Source organism: Bicyclus anynana, chromosome 21 (assembly GCF_947172395.1).
Source record: "Bicyclus anynana chromosome 21, ilBicAnyn1.1, whole genome shotgun sequence".
Lineage (NCBI taxonomy): Eukaryota > Metazoa > Arthropoda > Insecta > Lepidoptera > Nymphalidae > Bicyclus > Bicyclus anynana.
This window is the reverse complement of record NC_069103.1, coordinates 8,968,938-8,987,312: the sequence shown is the minus strand read 5'-3', so window position 1 is coordinate 8,987,312 and position 18,375 is coordinate 8,968,938. Positions and strand designations below refer to the sequence as shown.

The 18,375-nt window shown below is 36.4% G+C and overlaps 1 protein-coding gene across 4 annotated transcripts in view; it reads right to left on the bottom strand.

The window, feature by feature from the left end:
* The window catches only part of LOC112058375 (transcription factor kayak), a 65,133-nt gene that overhangs the window by 8,860 nt on the left and 37,898 nt on the right, over positions 1 to 18,375 (bottom strand). The window contains exon 1 of one of the 4 annotated variants that reach the window (XM_024099161.2): positions 2,102 to 2,493. The exons of the other annotated variants lie outside the window; for them this stretch is intronic. Coding sequence (XP_023954929.1) covers positions 2,102 to 2,164 — 63 coding nt within the window. The 5' untranslated portion in view covers positions 2,165 to 2,493. Of the gene's footprint in view, positions 1 to 2,101; positions 2,494 to 18,375 lie in introns of those variants that run through there. 4 annotated transcript variants of the gene reach the window in all.

The following is an 18,375-nucleotide window of genomic DNA, read 5'->3' as shown; positions in this document are numbered from 1 at the left end:
TAACTATAGTCAAATATTTGGAAAACGTTAATATGTATTTTGAGAAAGTTGCTCATCTTATTAAAAATTTTCATTACTGCGTTCTTTATGAATACTTTAGTGAGTTGTCAAAATAAATCATATCTCCCTACTGATGTAACGATGTTATTTTTGAGAACGGGCGTTGAAAGGTTAATCGTAAATCTTTCAGCCGTAGTAATAATGAATGAGTTAAATAAACGTAAACAAGACCATACTTCACTTGTGTTATAAACTGAACCAAACGTTGTAAGTGCAGGTAATTGTGGATTGTATTTGGATACCTATAAAACAAGCAACGCTCAAACTCAAGTACGTATATTTTTTTTTTTTTTAAGATGGTTAATAAATACGTTTTCCACCACTAAATGGTAAGTGTTACGACATTAGCCCAATTCGTATTCGTTTGAATCTCATCGTCAATTTGTATCTCAATAAATACCTTCACAATTATTTCGTGAATACTTTCTACTCTACATAAAGCTCATTCATTCAGTTATTTAAATCTCAATTGCTATACGTAAGATGAATTTGAATCTCATGAAATGCATTTACGAATTAATACTTAACGTTAGTTAAATCATTTAAATCTCGTGAAATACATTTATGAATTACTTTACGAAAGCTGTGTCATTTGAATCTAATTAATACCTTCACGAATTAATACTTTTAACGTTACTTAAATCATTTAAATCTCATCAAATACTTGTATGAATTACTTTACGAAAGAAATTTGAGTCTAACCTTTACAAAATAATACTTTCTGTTAAATGTATCAGTTACCTTATCAGCCGATAGACGTCCACAGCTGGACATAGTCCTCTTGCATGTCAAAGCACATCGGTCAGATCTATCAGCTGATTCTCTTCAAATACTAACGAACTAGTAGTAGAACTAACTACGAAATAATACTTACTTTACGTTATCATTTGAATTTGAATCCTTTACGATTTAATACTTTACGTAAAATGTATCAGTTGAATCTCATAAAATAACTTTACGAAATTGTAAGTATTGTTTACATGTAATCGAATATCTTAACGAATTCTCTTAACATTAGAAGTATAATTTGAATATCTTCACGAATTAAGTCTTTAAATGAGTTATGATCTTACGCTCTGACGTTATCGCTATAATATCCTAGGTAATGCTAGGTCTGATTCATTGCATCCTACACAGATATTGTAGAATTGTAGATAGAGACGCCGGTCGCATCTCACATGTTTGCCAGACAGCATGGTTTTTGGCACCATGTTACAGTCATTTTTTAAAGAGACAATTCGTAGAACATCTGTTAAATATAGCTTTTAAATACAAATCAATGATAAATATTGTTAAGAATAAAAATTATTTTTTTATAAGTTATGCCAGTATTACCACGGAAAGTGGTCTTTCGTTTTACATCATCTTTTACTTATTTGTTTTTGTTAACAATGAAACTTGCTACGTGTTTCAATAGTTTTCCTATGATTAGTCAAGGGTTTCCACCTGCACGAGTAAATGTGTCATCGAATTATAATGTAGGTTAAGCGTAAATACAGTATGAATGAGCATATGTCCACGCGCAGTGTATTATGAATTGGAAAACAATGCTTTTCCATAAAATAACCCGAAGCACTGTTATTTCCTTGGACTGACGGACGTTTAGAGGTAATTACTAGAATGAAATGTCTCTACTAATAATGTAACAGTATGTAATAATGAATTAATTCTTAACATATTCATCTGTATATCTTTAGGAAATTCAATTTCCGATCTTGACGCATTTTCAGCGGGAAAAACATTGCATGTACTAGTGTGTCTGTGACTATGTTGCAGGAATAGATGTGACGTGATAAAACCATCTCTTCATAAACATTAAGCCTGATTAGTATGTTCCTATGGCGTGTGGCGTGCACAGGATTTTTAAGCAAAGTAAGCTTTATAAATACAAATTGTGCAAAAAGGGAAAATTCCTTCTACAATATTGGTAGTAGTGAGTTATGGAGGTAAGCAGTGCATTTTGGCATCAATGAATTGCAAGCAACTGCTTATACTTATGGATCTCAGACTAAACACCCCAGGTGCCAGGTGTGGGCAGTACCTGTTGACACCACAGCTCCGTCGCCAGCATGTTAGCGAACTCCAGCGGGTCCATATTCTGCATGTTGAGTGTCCCCACAATCACGTTTATAATTAGACGCTTACTCTATTGTGTTGCGCTTTTTGCGGCGACACCTTCGTGCGGGTTCGAGTTGTGTTAGTCGATTTGTTCGTTATAAAATCCGCCCTCGCAAATTTAAAGGTATACGATTCGATAGTAACGAGTCAGCTCGTTCTGTACGGTTAGTGAGACGCTGGGTGTGTTCGGTGTTCGCGACGCGGTTCGCGTCAGCGAATGTTGCGCGGGAGTGCGGGTCGTTCGTTCGTTGCGCGCGCGTACGTCGCACGGCGGCCGGCCGCGGCGGATCGCGCGCTACTGCCGCGCCGCGCCCGCCCTCGCCCGAAACGTTCGCCCACGACCGACGTCGAAATCACGTATTAATAGAACAACTCCACTAACTCCGGAAATATTTCGCATCATTTCGCGCGGCGGCTTCTAGTTATCTGTGGTAATGGGCGGTCTAACCTGAAAACAGAGAACGCGCGCTCTGGGAACCTTTCAAGTTCTCGTAAAACAGCGCTCGGGCGCTTTTGTTTTACTACGTAAACTATTCGTATTAGCTCTTGTGACTAGAGTTCTAGAATGCTCTGCCGACAGAAATCACATGTGAAACAACAAAATACGTATAGGTATATAGACTTAATGAAATAAAAATAAAAATAGTCTTTATTCCCTGACTGTTGAATACATATGATATACTTCATTTATACACCAGAGCAGACAGGTTGTCCTTCGACATAGGCCTCCTCCAAACTCTACTCGATTTCTAGCGTTGCTTCGCCATCCTTTTAGCAGGTCGTCCTCCCATCTTTTGTGAGGTCGTCCTTGCCTCCTTTTTCCATCTCTGGGGTACCATTGCCTGACCTCTTTGGACCATTTTTCTTTCGAGCATCTGACGCAGATTGTGCTATATAGACTTATCTGACGAAAATTAACTTGCAATAAGCTAGGGTAATAAATTCTGTGCAAATGTCAGTCAAACCGCACGGGTGCCTTTTAGGGATTTGTGTTTTTGAGCTTGTGTGTGTTCCAGCAGTGAAAGGAGCAGTTGAGAAATTTAATAAATTAAGATTCGATTTGACACTACAAAAAAAACCGTAGTTAGATGAAAATGTAGAAACTTTTCTCTACTCTTTTGCATAACTAAATAAAAAACCTTCAAAGACACTTTGACTACAAAGATTGGGCTTTTAACATGATTTATTTATACCCACTCGTTTAATCGAAATATTTTTTATTAAACGTCTATAATAAATAGATTGGCCTGCGAACACATTCGCGAGTGACGCCGATGCCAGCACGAGGTGGGAGGCTCGACAGGACCTTGCGCCAAGGACGCGTTACGCCGTAGGCGAGGCGTTTCGGTGAATACAGCCTTATTTGGGCACTTGTCAACTATCAGTTGGAGATTTCGTTTTATAGATACCTTTATGTTTGGCGTTACCTTTAATGATTAATCATATTGCAAACCACGTGTTCTCGTATATCGTGGTGCAAATATTTGAAACTGCTCATTTTAAGATGAAAACTTCGAATGATATAAATTGAATTAAGTTCTAAAGCTAGTACTTTTTATTACCATATGTAGGTTACACTTTTGTTCTTGCCAGAAAAAAATTTAGTCGTATAAAATTTTGATATATATTTTTTTCATTTATCTCCTGAGTTCTCTGAAGCCAAGACGAATTTTAGATGGTAGCGGAATACCTTAAGAGGTGGCTGGTGGGAGACTCCGGCCGTGGCTAATAAGCACCCTACCGACAAAGACGTACCGCCAAGCGATTTAGCGTTCCGGTACGATGTCGTGTAGAAACCGAACGAACGTTGGATTTTCATCCTCCTCCTAACAAGTTCATCAGGTGAGATTGCAGTCAAGGGCTAACTTTTAAAAAATAAAAAAAAAATACAAGTTTAATTACACCTTAATATGCGGCGTCAACTAAATCCTACCTCAGGGTGGCACTTCTTTGCTGGTATTGGTTAAGCCATTCCTGAGCCAATTAAGTCCACTGATAATTTAAAGTCGAAAACGTACTTAAAATTTCATGCTACAATTAAGGAATGATGCGAGTCAATACATCTCGATTACAAAGCAAGGCATTAACTGCTCCAGAGTGGATTTTTTATTAAAAAAAAACGTCTCAGTCTGATTTGTTAACCGAATTAACGTCAAAGATAAGCGAACAACGAATGGTGAGATGATACGGCGTCCGAATTCCGATAGGTAAGCGCCGCGGTCCGTGTCCAATTAGCGAGTTTAGCATTAGCACGCAACACGTGCTCGACAGTTGAGACGGTATTTCATTTGGGCAATTGGTGTAATTGGCCCGAGAGCTTCCGGAGCATTCGCTCTGTCCAACCAGTCGGCGAGATTGGTCACAATTGCCAATTACCAGTTCGACTTTGGCTAATCCTTTTTTATTGCCAGCATTAGTGCCAACTCCTTCGTTGCTCTAGTGGCTTTTGATCACGAGGTCTTGGGTACGAATTCTGGGTCGGGCTAAGAAATACTTTTGTTTTTTATGAGAAATATTTAACTAACTTCGCTGGCCACTAATTAGAGAGATTTTTTACAATTGCCAATCGACTTTGCCTTATCCTTTTGTTATTGCTAACATTAGTGCAAGTTCGTTGATAACACTCCCATGATATGCGAACGACAGGGGGAAAGATTGCGCGGGTGTGAAATCGTGCGTGCGGGGAAGTAACGTGCATCAGTCGTGGGTTTTTCATTCATGGTCACACGCCATTCTAGGGTGGGCACGGTCCACCCGGCTCCCCTCTCTGTATACGCCTATGGGGCCGACAAAATGAGATGGTAATGATGATGATGCTATAGTTAGCACTCCTCGATAAGCCTGAGCAGTGCAAGCAGTTAGCTCACGACGAAGCAAACGTTGTTATCGCTCGCTCATGAGATCACCACTATATCTAGTTGTGACGTCGCCGTGAGGTAGGCGATGTTACGCTAGCGGTGATTCCGACTAATTTCATTGTTAGGTACTAGTAGAACCCCGCGGTGTCGCCCGCGTATTTCCCGTTCCCGTGGGAATACAGGGATGAAATATAGCTTATGTTCATCAGGGATGATAGAGGATTTTTTTTTAATTCGTTTAACTTTTCGTGTTTTTTTAGAGGAAAAGGGGACTATTAGATATGTTCAGATTAGTCGGTTAAAGGGTGTCAAATCTTAGAATACATTGATAGAATTGTAAGAATTTCTTGTCTTTATTGGCTCAAAGGAATAGAATGCTGCGGTTAGTTCTACTGTTCTGTCTGTCAATCTCTTTACGTAGGGAAGAGGTAAAAAAAAATGTTTGTCACAAAGAGCTAAATTAAAACGGTCTTTTAGTTGACTTGTTATATATGAAAACAGATGCAAATATTTAAAGAATGCGTGGCAACTAGATTATTTGCAAATGTTAACAATATGCATATTATAATATAACGTAACAAACAACATATTATACACGGCTAGATATAGTTTCATAAATAGGTATTTCCTCATTCAAGTTCTGCCGTGCTATGAAATTGCACGTATCTTCAGATAGTGTTTTGTGGTGACCCTTAAAATACACATACCCACCTACTGGCACTGGTACAGGTACACTGTATATCTAGCAAATAACAAGGGGACTAAAACAAACGACTGCGAATTTTTAAATGATATTTTCCATCGACTTAAAAAAAAAGGAGGTTCTCAATTCGAAGCGTATGTTTTTAGATTCTCAATTCGAGGCATAAATATATTTTTTAATTTTGTTACATCATAACTTTGTCATTTATAACCAATTTTAAAAATGCATTTTTGCTTGAAAGATATACTTCCAGATTGGTCCCATTTCATTTTCATTATAATCGGTTTAGTAATTTTGCGTTAAAATCAAAATAACTCAAATACGTCTTTGCAGTCGGTTCCATTTCTTATTTTAATTTAATTTAGTTAATGTCAATTTATTTGTACAATTATAAGCTGTGACGTCACACGGGTCTCAGCTGAAAATCAGCGCCGTGTATTATACTTGTACGTAGTGCACGGCATATGCTGAGCTTTCTTTTTAAGGGTTATAGACAGACATGCTGTCATAAGGATAGGGTACTAACTGTCTGTAACTTTTAGATTTGAATAAATTTATTTTCTTTCTTTCTTTCTATGTTAAAAAAAACTTTCTAACTACAGGCCATTGAAATGATCCTTTAATGAAAAATAAACAAACTTTACTGTATTATTTTGATGCGAACCGTCGTGATTTATTATAACATACATATGTATACAATGTACAAGCGTATCGGCGATAACGCAAACCCGTTATCCGCAGTCAGCACGTGTGCGCACCCACGTCTGTATCCGCGCGACTTATCTCACTCCTCTATACCGGGTGATGATATTTTCAACAGATATATCTATTGTCAAAGTTATTTTAATAATACAATTTATATAAATATATTTTTAGAAACCTATTAGCATTTATGTGTAATAAACCCTCTAAAAAAATGCCAATTATTTTGAACTTTAACGCAAACTTTGATGTCCTTACTGCAAATCTTTTAGGAGTATTCGCATGAGAAAATCCTGGCTGTAATATATCAGTTTCAAGATCAGGCATGCCAGAGTAGAATCAGCAATATTAGTAGAACTAGCGGACGCCCGCGACTTCGTCCGCGTGGGATTAAGTTTTTCACAAATCCCGCGGGAACCATGGATTTTTCCGGGATGAAAAGTGGCCGATGTGTTAATCTAAAGTAAAATCTATTTTCATTCCAATTTTCAGCTATATCACCGTAATATTGACAAAGTTTCATACAAACTTCCATCCCTCATTTTATCCCCTGGCGGGTAGAATAGATCAAAATCCTTTCTTAGCGGATGCCTACGTCATAACATCTACCTGTATGCCAAATGTCCGACTGTCGGACTGTCCGTTGATAGCTCACTATGTCAGTCAGTCACAGTTGAGTTTTATATATTTAGACTATTAACAAGCTAGATAGTAGGTAATAAAATCGTGTAAATAGACCAACTTCTAAGTTCCTTGTCTTTTCACAGGCAGATCTCTTCCGAACGGCTAGTACCTAGTATCACTAGAAACTGGAAAATTAAACCCAAATTAATTAAATAAATGTGATAAACAATACCGCCAACAAAATATTTAAATAAATAAATGTAATGAATGATTCATGAACTATCGAAAATAACATATATAGTAAATAGTAATAATAAAATTTCAAGATTGTCTGTGCAATTTCATCCTGTATATGACTACAAACGAAATTATGCAAGTCTGTCAAACAATAGGTTATCTAGTAGACAGTATGTTTTACATGTTCGTATAATGTCTGCCCACGAAGTTATGGAGCTTACTCGTAGTTCTAAAATGCAATTTCCCAACATGCTTTGACAATTTCATAATATTTGAATTTTTCCTAGCAATGAGTGTATTCTAAAAATTGATATTCGCGAGGTTAAAAAAAATAATTTTCAAAGCTCTCGGCTCCTACAAAATAAATATTTATACACACTACTGGTATAATAAAAACATTTTGATCATTTAGTTTTTAGTAGTAAACTAGAAATAAGAACTCTATGTTCTCGATGGGTACAAAAATAGTGGGGCATATTCGGACGAATTTACGTGAATTTGGTTTATTTATTATCAGATAAAGTTAAGAACAGTGGCGTGCATCTTCTCTAGATCTTTAACTAGAGTAAGCACTATATGTACTAATGATACAAAATTCCTCCTACAAAACAGGTTCTCGGGTATACATGCATTTCGCATCTATGAAGTGCACGCTGCAGTTAAGAAAAATATGAAAGTTTGTACAACTGTATGTTATACACACTGAAACATAAATATTATAATAAAATGTAAGTTTAAAATTTTAGATTATATGTAACTAGCGAAAGTCCGCAATTTCATTCATTAATTAGCGGACACTTTATAACTATAAACTACCTCCCTGCGAAATTTCATCTTTGTAAGTCAAGCGGTTTTTGAGATTGCGAAGAGTGACCTTTTGCATTTATATACCTACATTAAAATAATACTTGTTATGTACGTATATGTATTATATGCAGTTGGCTAATATGATATGTTATTAAATATCAGTATGGAGTTACTAAACATTGTGCTATATTTAAACGTGCTAATTTTAGCAGCCAGTGATCCCCTTCAACACGGATCACGCTGCCGACCGTTGCGCAAATAAACATAATAAAACCATGCGCCTCCGACGCGGTCAAACGCCTCTCTGATCCAATCTTTTGGGCTGTTGATAATGACATGTTACATGTAGATAGAACCTTTGCATATTTAATTATATATCCATCTTTAATATCATTATACTCAGTCGATGGACATACGCCTACTGGGATTTCCGATGCGGGGTTGCCATTCCAGCACAGGCGTCGGCTAGTGTTTAATATATCATTAACATATTATTATGATAAAAAAATAGAGCGAAATTGTTTCAATCGGTTTTTTAGAGTTCCGAACGTATTTCATACTAGCTGACGCGTCTTTACCCGCGTGGTTTCCGTTTCCGTAGAAATACGGGGATAATATATAGCCTATAGCTTTCCTCGATAAATGGGCTATGTAACACTGAAAGAACTTTTTAAATAGGACCAGTAGTTCCTGAGATTATCGCGTTCATCAAACAAACAAACTCTTTAGCTTTACAATATCAGTATAGACAAGCCTTCATGCCTAGACTTAACCTTAGATTTAGAGGTAAATTACAAAATTTACACTTTATTTATATGTATAATACAATCTTTCAACAATTTCATGGGTCTGGCATCCCTTTATTTGATAAACTATGTATTCATCAAAAATTGTTCATGGTTTAATCGTGAAAACGTATCACAGTAGTAGCAAAATTACTCGTTAAACTTGTTACTTGTGACAAATATTTACAAAAAACATAAAGAAAAGTAATTTTTAGATGATTCCTAAAGTAAATAACTCATCAATTTAAATTAATAAATAGGACAGGATTGTTCAACACAAACATTCAAACATAGAATATAGAATATATCAAACATAGAGTATAAATTGTCCATAAGGGTTTCTGAATGAGACAAAGGGGTCTACGCACTTGATTGCTATGTGTACTTGGACTGCTGGTCGTGATGTGATCGACCTGCCATTACATATTGTATGAGGCACGTGGTCGAACGGTGACAGGTGAGCTCCGCCCACATCTGTTTTGGTTACTTGAAAAATACTTAAACTTGGCAGTCGTGTCTATTAATTCTAAGCCATGATTAATTTACATTTATACAGGGTGCTCGGGAGTATTTTCCATAACCTCAACGTGTTGACGAGTTCACTTATAGGAGCCAAATTGCATTATCAATATTTTTTTAACTAAAATATAAAATCTTTATATGTTTTCATACAAAGTAATTCAAATAATTCCAACTATCCATGTAACACACACGCCTTTATCTATCCTTTCATTTTAACATACGTATAACTTGGCTACGTCATAATTATAAGGATGCGTATAAGGGACACATTTTAAGATCTATTTACAAAAGAAATATTATTTACACCGAAAATATTAATTTTAGAACACCTTGAACATTTTTAATCAATTCGGTAAAAAAATAACCCCAGAGTTATGGGAAATACTCCCCAGCATCCTGTATAACATGAAATTCTGTTTAGAAATTTCAGTGTAATTTTCGAATTTTCTATCAAAGTGCCAGTACTAAAAAATACTCAATATTTTTATCTGGAACCAACCCCAGACATTCATTGAAATTGAGTGGTTTAGAAGATTAGAGTATAATTAGAGTAAAAGAGAAAAGATTCTCAGGTGTCCGCTAAGAGAAAAACTAGGTTAAGTAAGACCACTTAAAACTTCTAGTTATTTCTGAACCCGAGGCTTAAGTTAGCCATGCTAGTTTTATTGGACGTCAACCCAATAACGCTGCAGGCATGTGATATTACTTGGTCGTCAGTGGCTGACATTATAGTTGCACAGTAAACGAAAACATATCCCAAATCCCAGGCATTTTATAATTACCGGTTGCAATGTCAGAACGGACTCCAAGTTTGGCGCATACTATAGCTACTTGTGCGAAGAAATATCTAGAAAATTTCCATACGGCTGCAACGTAATTATGTTGTTTTAATCTACTTTAAACGCGCCTCAAGGATTTCACCTTCAAAAACGACCATAAACATGTCTTCCGTGGAAACGGAAAACAATGCCGCAACACCATGTTAATGGTTATTGCCATTAAGTATGGTAATTTTCACTCCAAAACAAACAAGGTATACCCTAGTGTGTAAACTGGTTTGAAGACATCGAGATATTATTAATTTGGAGATGAAATTACTTAGACTTGGAAAATTAAGGTCGTTCCATTTTCACGAGAACACCTATAACCAACACAACAACTATTATCACATCAAGTTTAGAAGGTCACTGTTAGATGAATTCTCGCTGTACGGAATAAATATTAAAATCTTGGAACTCCCAAGGGATACAAAATACTCAATTATCCCGGGAAAACCCGAAGGATTGCATTCCTACAATAACCTCATCGAGCAGCGTGAACATTTCTCATACCTCTCAATCTAACTACAAGCGATATTGACCTCAATGCTGTTAAAATTAAGGTCGTACCATTTTCACGAGAACCAGAAACATCACAAGACCATTATCACATCTAGCTTGGAAGGTCACTGTTAGATGAATTCTCGCTGTACGGAATAGATATTAAAATCTTGGAACTCCCAAGGGTTACAAAATACTCAATTATCCCGGGAAATCCCGAAGGATTGTATTCCTACGATTACCTCATCGAGAAGCGTGAACATTTCCCATACCTCTCAATCTAAGTACAAGCGATATTGACCTCAAACAAATTAAGGTCGTACCATTTTTACGAGAACCAGAAACATCACAAGACTATTATCACATCTAGTTTGCAAAGTCACTGTTAGATGAATTCTCGCTGTACGGAATAAATATTAATATCTTGAAACTCCCAAGGGATACAAAATACTCAATTATCCCGGGAAAACCCGAAGGATTGCATCCCTACAATAACCTCATCGAGAAGTGTGAACATTTCCCATACCTCTCAATCTACGTCCAAGCGATATTGACCTCAATGCTGTTAAAATTAAGGTCGTACCATTTTCACGAGAACACCCATAAACAACACAAGACTATTATCACATCAAGTTTGGAAGGTCACTGTTAGATGAATTCTCGCTGTCCGGCACAGCATTTACAATCTGGCCGGTTGTCTGGAAGCTCATTAACGCAGCGTTAATTGCTCCGGCTAATAGCTGCTCGAGTTGTCGGCTTAGAGAATTCCTTGAACTGTTTCTAAATAAACAAAGATATTTTGTTACTTACAATATCGCACTTTGTTTACCTCTTTCCACGTAAAAACGTCAAGTGTTTTCGTCCATTATCTCTACATTCTACGCAACGATACCCGTGTGTGTATTATCATTGCGTGGAATGTACTTACTATACACACTACGTTATAGATACGCCCAGTATCTATACCAATAATAAGTATAAAGCGTGTTGAGTTTGTTGTGTCGAACGCGCTAATCTCACTGACTACTGGTTTGAATTAAAAAAATATTTAAGACCATGCTCGTCAAATTTATGTAAATATGGTAAAAAACTATTCATAGTACATAGATACCTACATACATAGTAATTTTATTTTAATATAGTATTGAAATCTATTTAATAAAAATGGAAATATAATAATTTATGTAGTTTAGATATAACAATACAAGTTGTCGACAGACTACGGAGAGATGTTATTGTTCAAAGATTTTTCCTCCCTTTACGCCTCTTTTCCATTCGACTAAGCAAAACATAAGAGTAATCGAAATTTCAACCTAAGACCTTTCGGATTTGAATCCGGCCTCTTAACAGTGGAAATATTAAGAAGTTGTTATTAGAACTTATACGTTATATCGCTTGCTGCTAAATCGTTGTAAGCAAATTGCACAAAAATAAATTGTAACAAGATCAGTATGCTAACAGTAGTCGATGCCATATACAGCATGAGTGCTAATCTTACATTAAAATGTACAGGGTGGATATTAAACAAACAACACATGCAAGTACGGCGCCGGCAACTAAGGGCGCTAACACACGATGTGCGCTCGAGAAAATCACTTTGTTGCTGGAGAAAATATAAAATCACTATTAGTTGGCTGTAATTTTGTAAAACATCACAAGAAAATAATAAAATGTCTATGTAATGTTTATAATTAAATTTATTAAAATCATTCCAGATTTAACAAATATATAAAGTAGCATCACCGTTGTAATACAAATACAAATTCAGCAAATAAGAGTAAAATTGCTTTGTAACAATTTCGTAATATTATGCAATGCGCCATTTTGAGACGTTCGTTTTAACTGTACAGTTTTATCTATTCGAAATTTCAATCAAAATCATTCGAAAAAACTGTAAGTTAAAACTAACAGACACTACACACGTACTATTTAACTGGACCGTTCGGCTGTGCAGTTAACTGCACGTCTATAGCAAGGGTAAGTAATAACCATAGTGAGAAGAGGCCCTAACCGTCGCGACATTGACCGCGAACGATCGAATAATAAAACGTATCGTCGCCTGGCACCGAGCCAACAGCCCTTCCCTTCACCTTCGCTGCAAGAAAATGCATCGCCAGCATTGATCCTCAACTTTCGGTGGCGGAAAATGAACGTAAAGTAACTAACTAGTGCTAGGTATATGTGAATGGTTGCACTGAACTTTCTTTGTTTAGTTAGACTGTGGCTAGGGTTGTCAGAACAATGTAAAAAATATATGAACCTCTATTATTGATTGTATCTCAATACAGATGAATATGATTTTAATTTAACAATATAGTTTTTTATTAATCGTTAACGGAACGTGCAGAAAGTATAATTAAATTTTCAAGTGGAAAACTAATGGTTATAGCAATACTTCGCAAAGAACATCTCCTAATAAATGTCACGATGAAACCTGCCCTTTAGATCTGGACAGGAATACTGCTTGGAATACAAATAAAAATGATGGTATTATTTTCCTTCTACAGGATATTATAACATTTGTAATTGAAAAATTAGTAGGACTTTTTGCCTTTGAAAGTAAAAATCGACAATCGAAAGTTGTTAATTCATTTATGGCCTACACTCCACTTTTTTGTATCGATAGCGTCTGTTGAGTATAAACTATAAAGTAATTACTAATTAGATGTGAAAAACTATAATTTCCTGTATTCTTGAAGATAATTATTTCTAACATTATCCCTGAAAAATATTTATTAGATCGAATACGACACTTCAGTGGTTCATAAAAACTATTACATTTTGTCTGCTACATTTTTATTAACGTAAGTAGTCTTTATTAAAAGTCGTGGAATCGAGTATTAGGGTTGGCACAAGTATACAAAACTCTGGGAAGTGAAAATTCAACGTACCACCCAAGGATAACGAAATCAAACAAATCAAAGTCTGGCGACGCGCCAAATGTCTTTCACTTTGTTGCAAGAAAACGCATTGCCAACATTTTGCCCATTCAATCTCATAATATACTTAATAAATACCCGCGAATAAGTTACAATTAACTAAACTATGATTAACCACTGTAATTCCTAACTCTTTATTTACAACCAATGAATTGGGAATTCCGAACGTTAACGTGTCACTAAATAATTTTAAAAAACACGTCGAATTGATGTTCACACGTAAAGTCGATGAAGAGATTGACATATGTTTTGACCCCACATAAGTGGGCTAAGGTAAAGGAGTGATGATGAGATAGTTACTAACCAGCATAATATTCATCATCACCATTAAAAACCCATATTATGCTCATGGTAGAGCTCTAGTCTCCTCTCACAGTGACAGGGGTTAAGCTAATAGTCAAACATGCTAGCCCAATGTGAATTGGCAGACTTCACACACGAAGATAATTAAGAAAATTCTCAGGTATGCAGGTTTCCTCACTCAGCATAATATTGCTATACTCTTACGTATAATATAAGATTATACATTTACATGGTAATGTACTAGTCTAGGCAATTAAATAGAGTCCAATGAAATATCCTTGTCTATTTACTTCGCAGCATTATACTATTCCGTTTCGCAAAACCCAATAAAAGAAAATAAACGATTCAGTGGAAAAAAGTACTCTGCTAAAAGTATCGGTGAACGCGACTGTGGATTCGACCTTCGTAGTTGGTTTTCATGAAAACTGCTCAGTTCGGCGCGTTCTCGGAAAACCCGCGTGAGTCATACTCGCTCTCTATCGTCCGCGTACAATTACAGTATAGGAGCTGGTAGCAAATTTCGGCATGTGATTTGTGCATCGTTGCGATAAGTAATTAATGCCAACGGTTTTAGCTTACTTCGACTAAGCTAAGATTAGTGCAAGTATCGCATTGGCTTTAGCACGCGTTTTCTAAAATATTAGGGACTGTCATATTGTCAGCACTTAAGTAACATCAATTTAATTGTGAACTATGAAAGCATTACGTACGTGAATTATAAAACGTATAAAATATAATTACCTAAGTTTTCCAAGAAAACTACTGAAAACTGGTTTTGTTTAAGCTTTTTAAATAACTTAAATTTCTTTTTACAGTACTTCCACCTACTTTGCACATCCACCACAACGTGGGTCCAAATGCCCCTCCTTTAATGAGAGGAGAACAGTAGCGATATTTTTTTAACTCGACTGTGTGAATTTCTAAATGGATCTCTTTATCTGTCTAACACGGTACTACAGACTGAGAGAGATAGAGACTAATTCGAAACACTGTGGAGTTTTTAAGCATCGTCACGGAATAGAGCTTCTGTATAAGCTGGCACTAGCTCTTACACTATACGAGTTGCGTATTTCATTATGTGGCGGCTCGATTCAAAAACTCGATTAGTTTACGTTGAATGATTCATACGAACTATGAATCAGCGGGCGACAAGAAAATTTCACTTACGAGAAATAGTTCTACATTTTTTTCGTTACACTTTTGTTTTGTTGACGATGTGAAACTTATTATTATTAATAATTATAATTATAAATATGACTAGCAGACGCTCGCGACTTTGTCCGCCCTTAGACCTCCTTAATCCGACCCTCTTGCAAAATGCGTTTTTAGCAGCTTTCTACTAACTACCTCCTTGCCAAAGGACATGTCCCAATTTTGTATGGGGACTGGGCCTATATTCCGAGTGTCGACTAAGTAGAACAAATTATTTTTATCTTAAAAGAACATAAAATGTAGGGCTTAAAACCCAAAATAAAAAAAAAATTTGGAACCCGCAATATTTTTTAAATTAATTAAATAAAATGTATGTTTACTGACAACATTAATTAAGAATTTTTATCAAAGATTTTTTTCATTTAGTAGAATGATAATGAACTATTAAAGACCATTTAAAAAAAGTGTCAACTAGCCTATTCTCTAATCACCTATGCGGGTTTGCCATATTTAAAAAAAAAAGTAAAATTGGCTTACATTCGACCGTGACCGTGATAAAAAGCTCAGTATTTTACAGAGTTACTTAGCTAAGAAATTGTACCCTTCGTAGTAATATAAACAAACAGCCTTATTACTTTGCAACATACAATTTGCATCAAGAAACAAGTACAGTGGTACTATATTAGGTAAACTGAAGGTTAGGGAATGAGGAAGACCGCCAACTGGTAAAACCGGAAAATGCCGGAAGCTGCCAACTGGCGTGCGAACATTTTCCTATGAAAAATTATGTTTATTATCTTCAGCACGACGTAGTAGTGGAAATAGTTTTCCGATATTATAATTTTTTTAATTAATAATCTTTTTAAATATTTTTAAGCTATTTCATATATTTATATCGCGGGCGGACCGAATCAAGAAATTCCGTAACGAAAATGAACCTAACACCCAAACCGTGCGTCAAGTTAACACATTTCGACTCAACTGGACAAGTGGTGTGAAACTAAGGGGCAAAACTTATTAAACCAGAGTTCGATTCCAGCTCAACGTAAAGACATTTTTTTTATTTATTTATTCTTTAATTTTTTATTATTTTCTAAAGAAAAAAATATTCTGCATAAATAAAATAAATACATATGCTATATGCTTTACCGCGGCAGTCCCCGAGTGCCACACGTATATTTAACCGACTTCCAAAAAGGAGAAGGTTCTACGTTCGGCTGTATGTATGTTTTTTTTTTTATTTTGAACGCTAAGAGGAATACAACTAAACTTTAATATTAAATTACAGTTTCATGAGCGTAGTTCCCAATCCCGTTGGAATATAGGGATAAAATACGTTTATCCCCATATTCCAATCGATTATACGTTAGTTCCTTGGTAATGTACAGCTTTGAATTGTGAAATTCTTTTTCAAAACAGTACAGTAGTTTTTGATTATATTCGTTACATTACAAAAATACAAATCTTTCCTCTTTACAATGTACTTCTCATAAAAAAAATCGAAACAATCCGCCTGAACATTACTTGCGTACTGTTTCGATTTTTTTTGATGAGAACTATATTAGTAGGTATTGTTTAACACACATAGGTAATCCAACTTTCAACTTAATTTATAAAGTAAGCAAGTATATGTGGATTTTATTATAGCAAATGTGATATCTTATAAATAATAAATAAATATTAAATATAATTTAAAACAGATTTGTGGTCACGCGATAAGAGAACTGGAAGTAAGATAATTGACATTGTACCGATCACTATTACACGTTAATGATAATGACAATAACCAGTAGTGCTAACATGCGACCAACGACACATCTCGTGAAGAGAAACAGACAAATGTCAGCCAATAGCAGTGTAACCTCAATAACCGCTATCTCTTTCATTGCGTTGGTAGGAAAGAGATTGGACTGGGACAAATCCTCATTGGAGGACATTTTGTCTATTTCTCTACACTTGGTTGCATTCTAGCCCTCAAGACACCTAAACGTGCTCTCCGAGGCACGATAATATAAGTCTACTAACTTCTCAAATCCGGCCTGCTCACTTCATAGATACAATAGGTAATGCACTTCGGACTCATTACGAACCTATGTTGGAATATGGAGAAAGAATTTTCCATTTTCTTATTTATTAAATAAGTATAGTGCCTACCGTAGTTAAAAACCTTGTGCACGCCACTGCCAACGGGGTTATTCGTTATATTTGGCTCACTGCTGAACTCGAGTCTCCTCTCAAAGTGAGAGGAGTTAGGCCAATAATTGGGCTGGCCCAATGCGGATTGGCAGACTTTACAAACGCAGAGAAAGAATATTCTCTGGTATGCAGGTTTCTTGACGATGTTTTTCCTTCACCGTTTGAGACAAGTGATACTTAATTTCTTAAAATGCTTCTTCTTAAGAGTGCCTCTTCATAACTGAAGGTCGGCGGTGAGCTTTCTAAGCTTTTCCTTGTACATGGCTAGGCGGAAAAGTTCTTCGACTGTCTTTATTCCAGTCCACTCCCTTATATTTCGTAGCCAGGACTTCTTTCTTCTTCCTACACCTCTTTTGCCTGCAATCTTGCCCATCATGATGAAGTTTGAAGCAAATGGTATCTTTCGTGTCGCAAAATATGCCTAGGGTACGATATCTTCCGCTGCTTGGTCTTAAAATGCACACAAATGAATAGTTAGAGGTGCATGCCCCGGACCGAATTCTATCTATCACTAGCTTTTTTTTTTTCTTTACAAGTTAGCCCTTGACTACAATCTCACCTGATGGTAAGTGATGTTGCAGTCTAAGATGGAAGCGGGCTAACTTCTTAGGAGGAGAATGAAAATCCACACCCCTTTCGGTTTCTACACAGCATCGTACCGGAACGCTAAATCACTTTGCGGTACGTCTTTGCCGGTAGGGTGGTAACTAGCCACGGCCGAAGCCTCCCACCAGCCAGACCTGGACAAATTAAGAAAATCTCAATCTGCCCAGCCGGGGATCGAACCCAGGACCTCCGTTTTGTAAATCCACCGCGCATACCACTGCGCCACGGAGGTCGTCAAAATAGCTAGGCTATCACAGCTTTACGACCAACGGGGCAATTGCCAAACATGTATTACACATCCGCGACATGTCACGGCAAAATGAAGTAACGTCTTATCAAAATCGAGAGCACGCCGCGGCCGGATACGGTCCGGAAATGGCGAGCATTCCGTCCGGCGCCGCGTCTCGCGCCAAACCGCAAGATGCCCAACAAAAAACAATAATC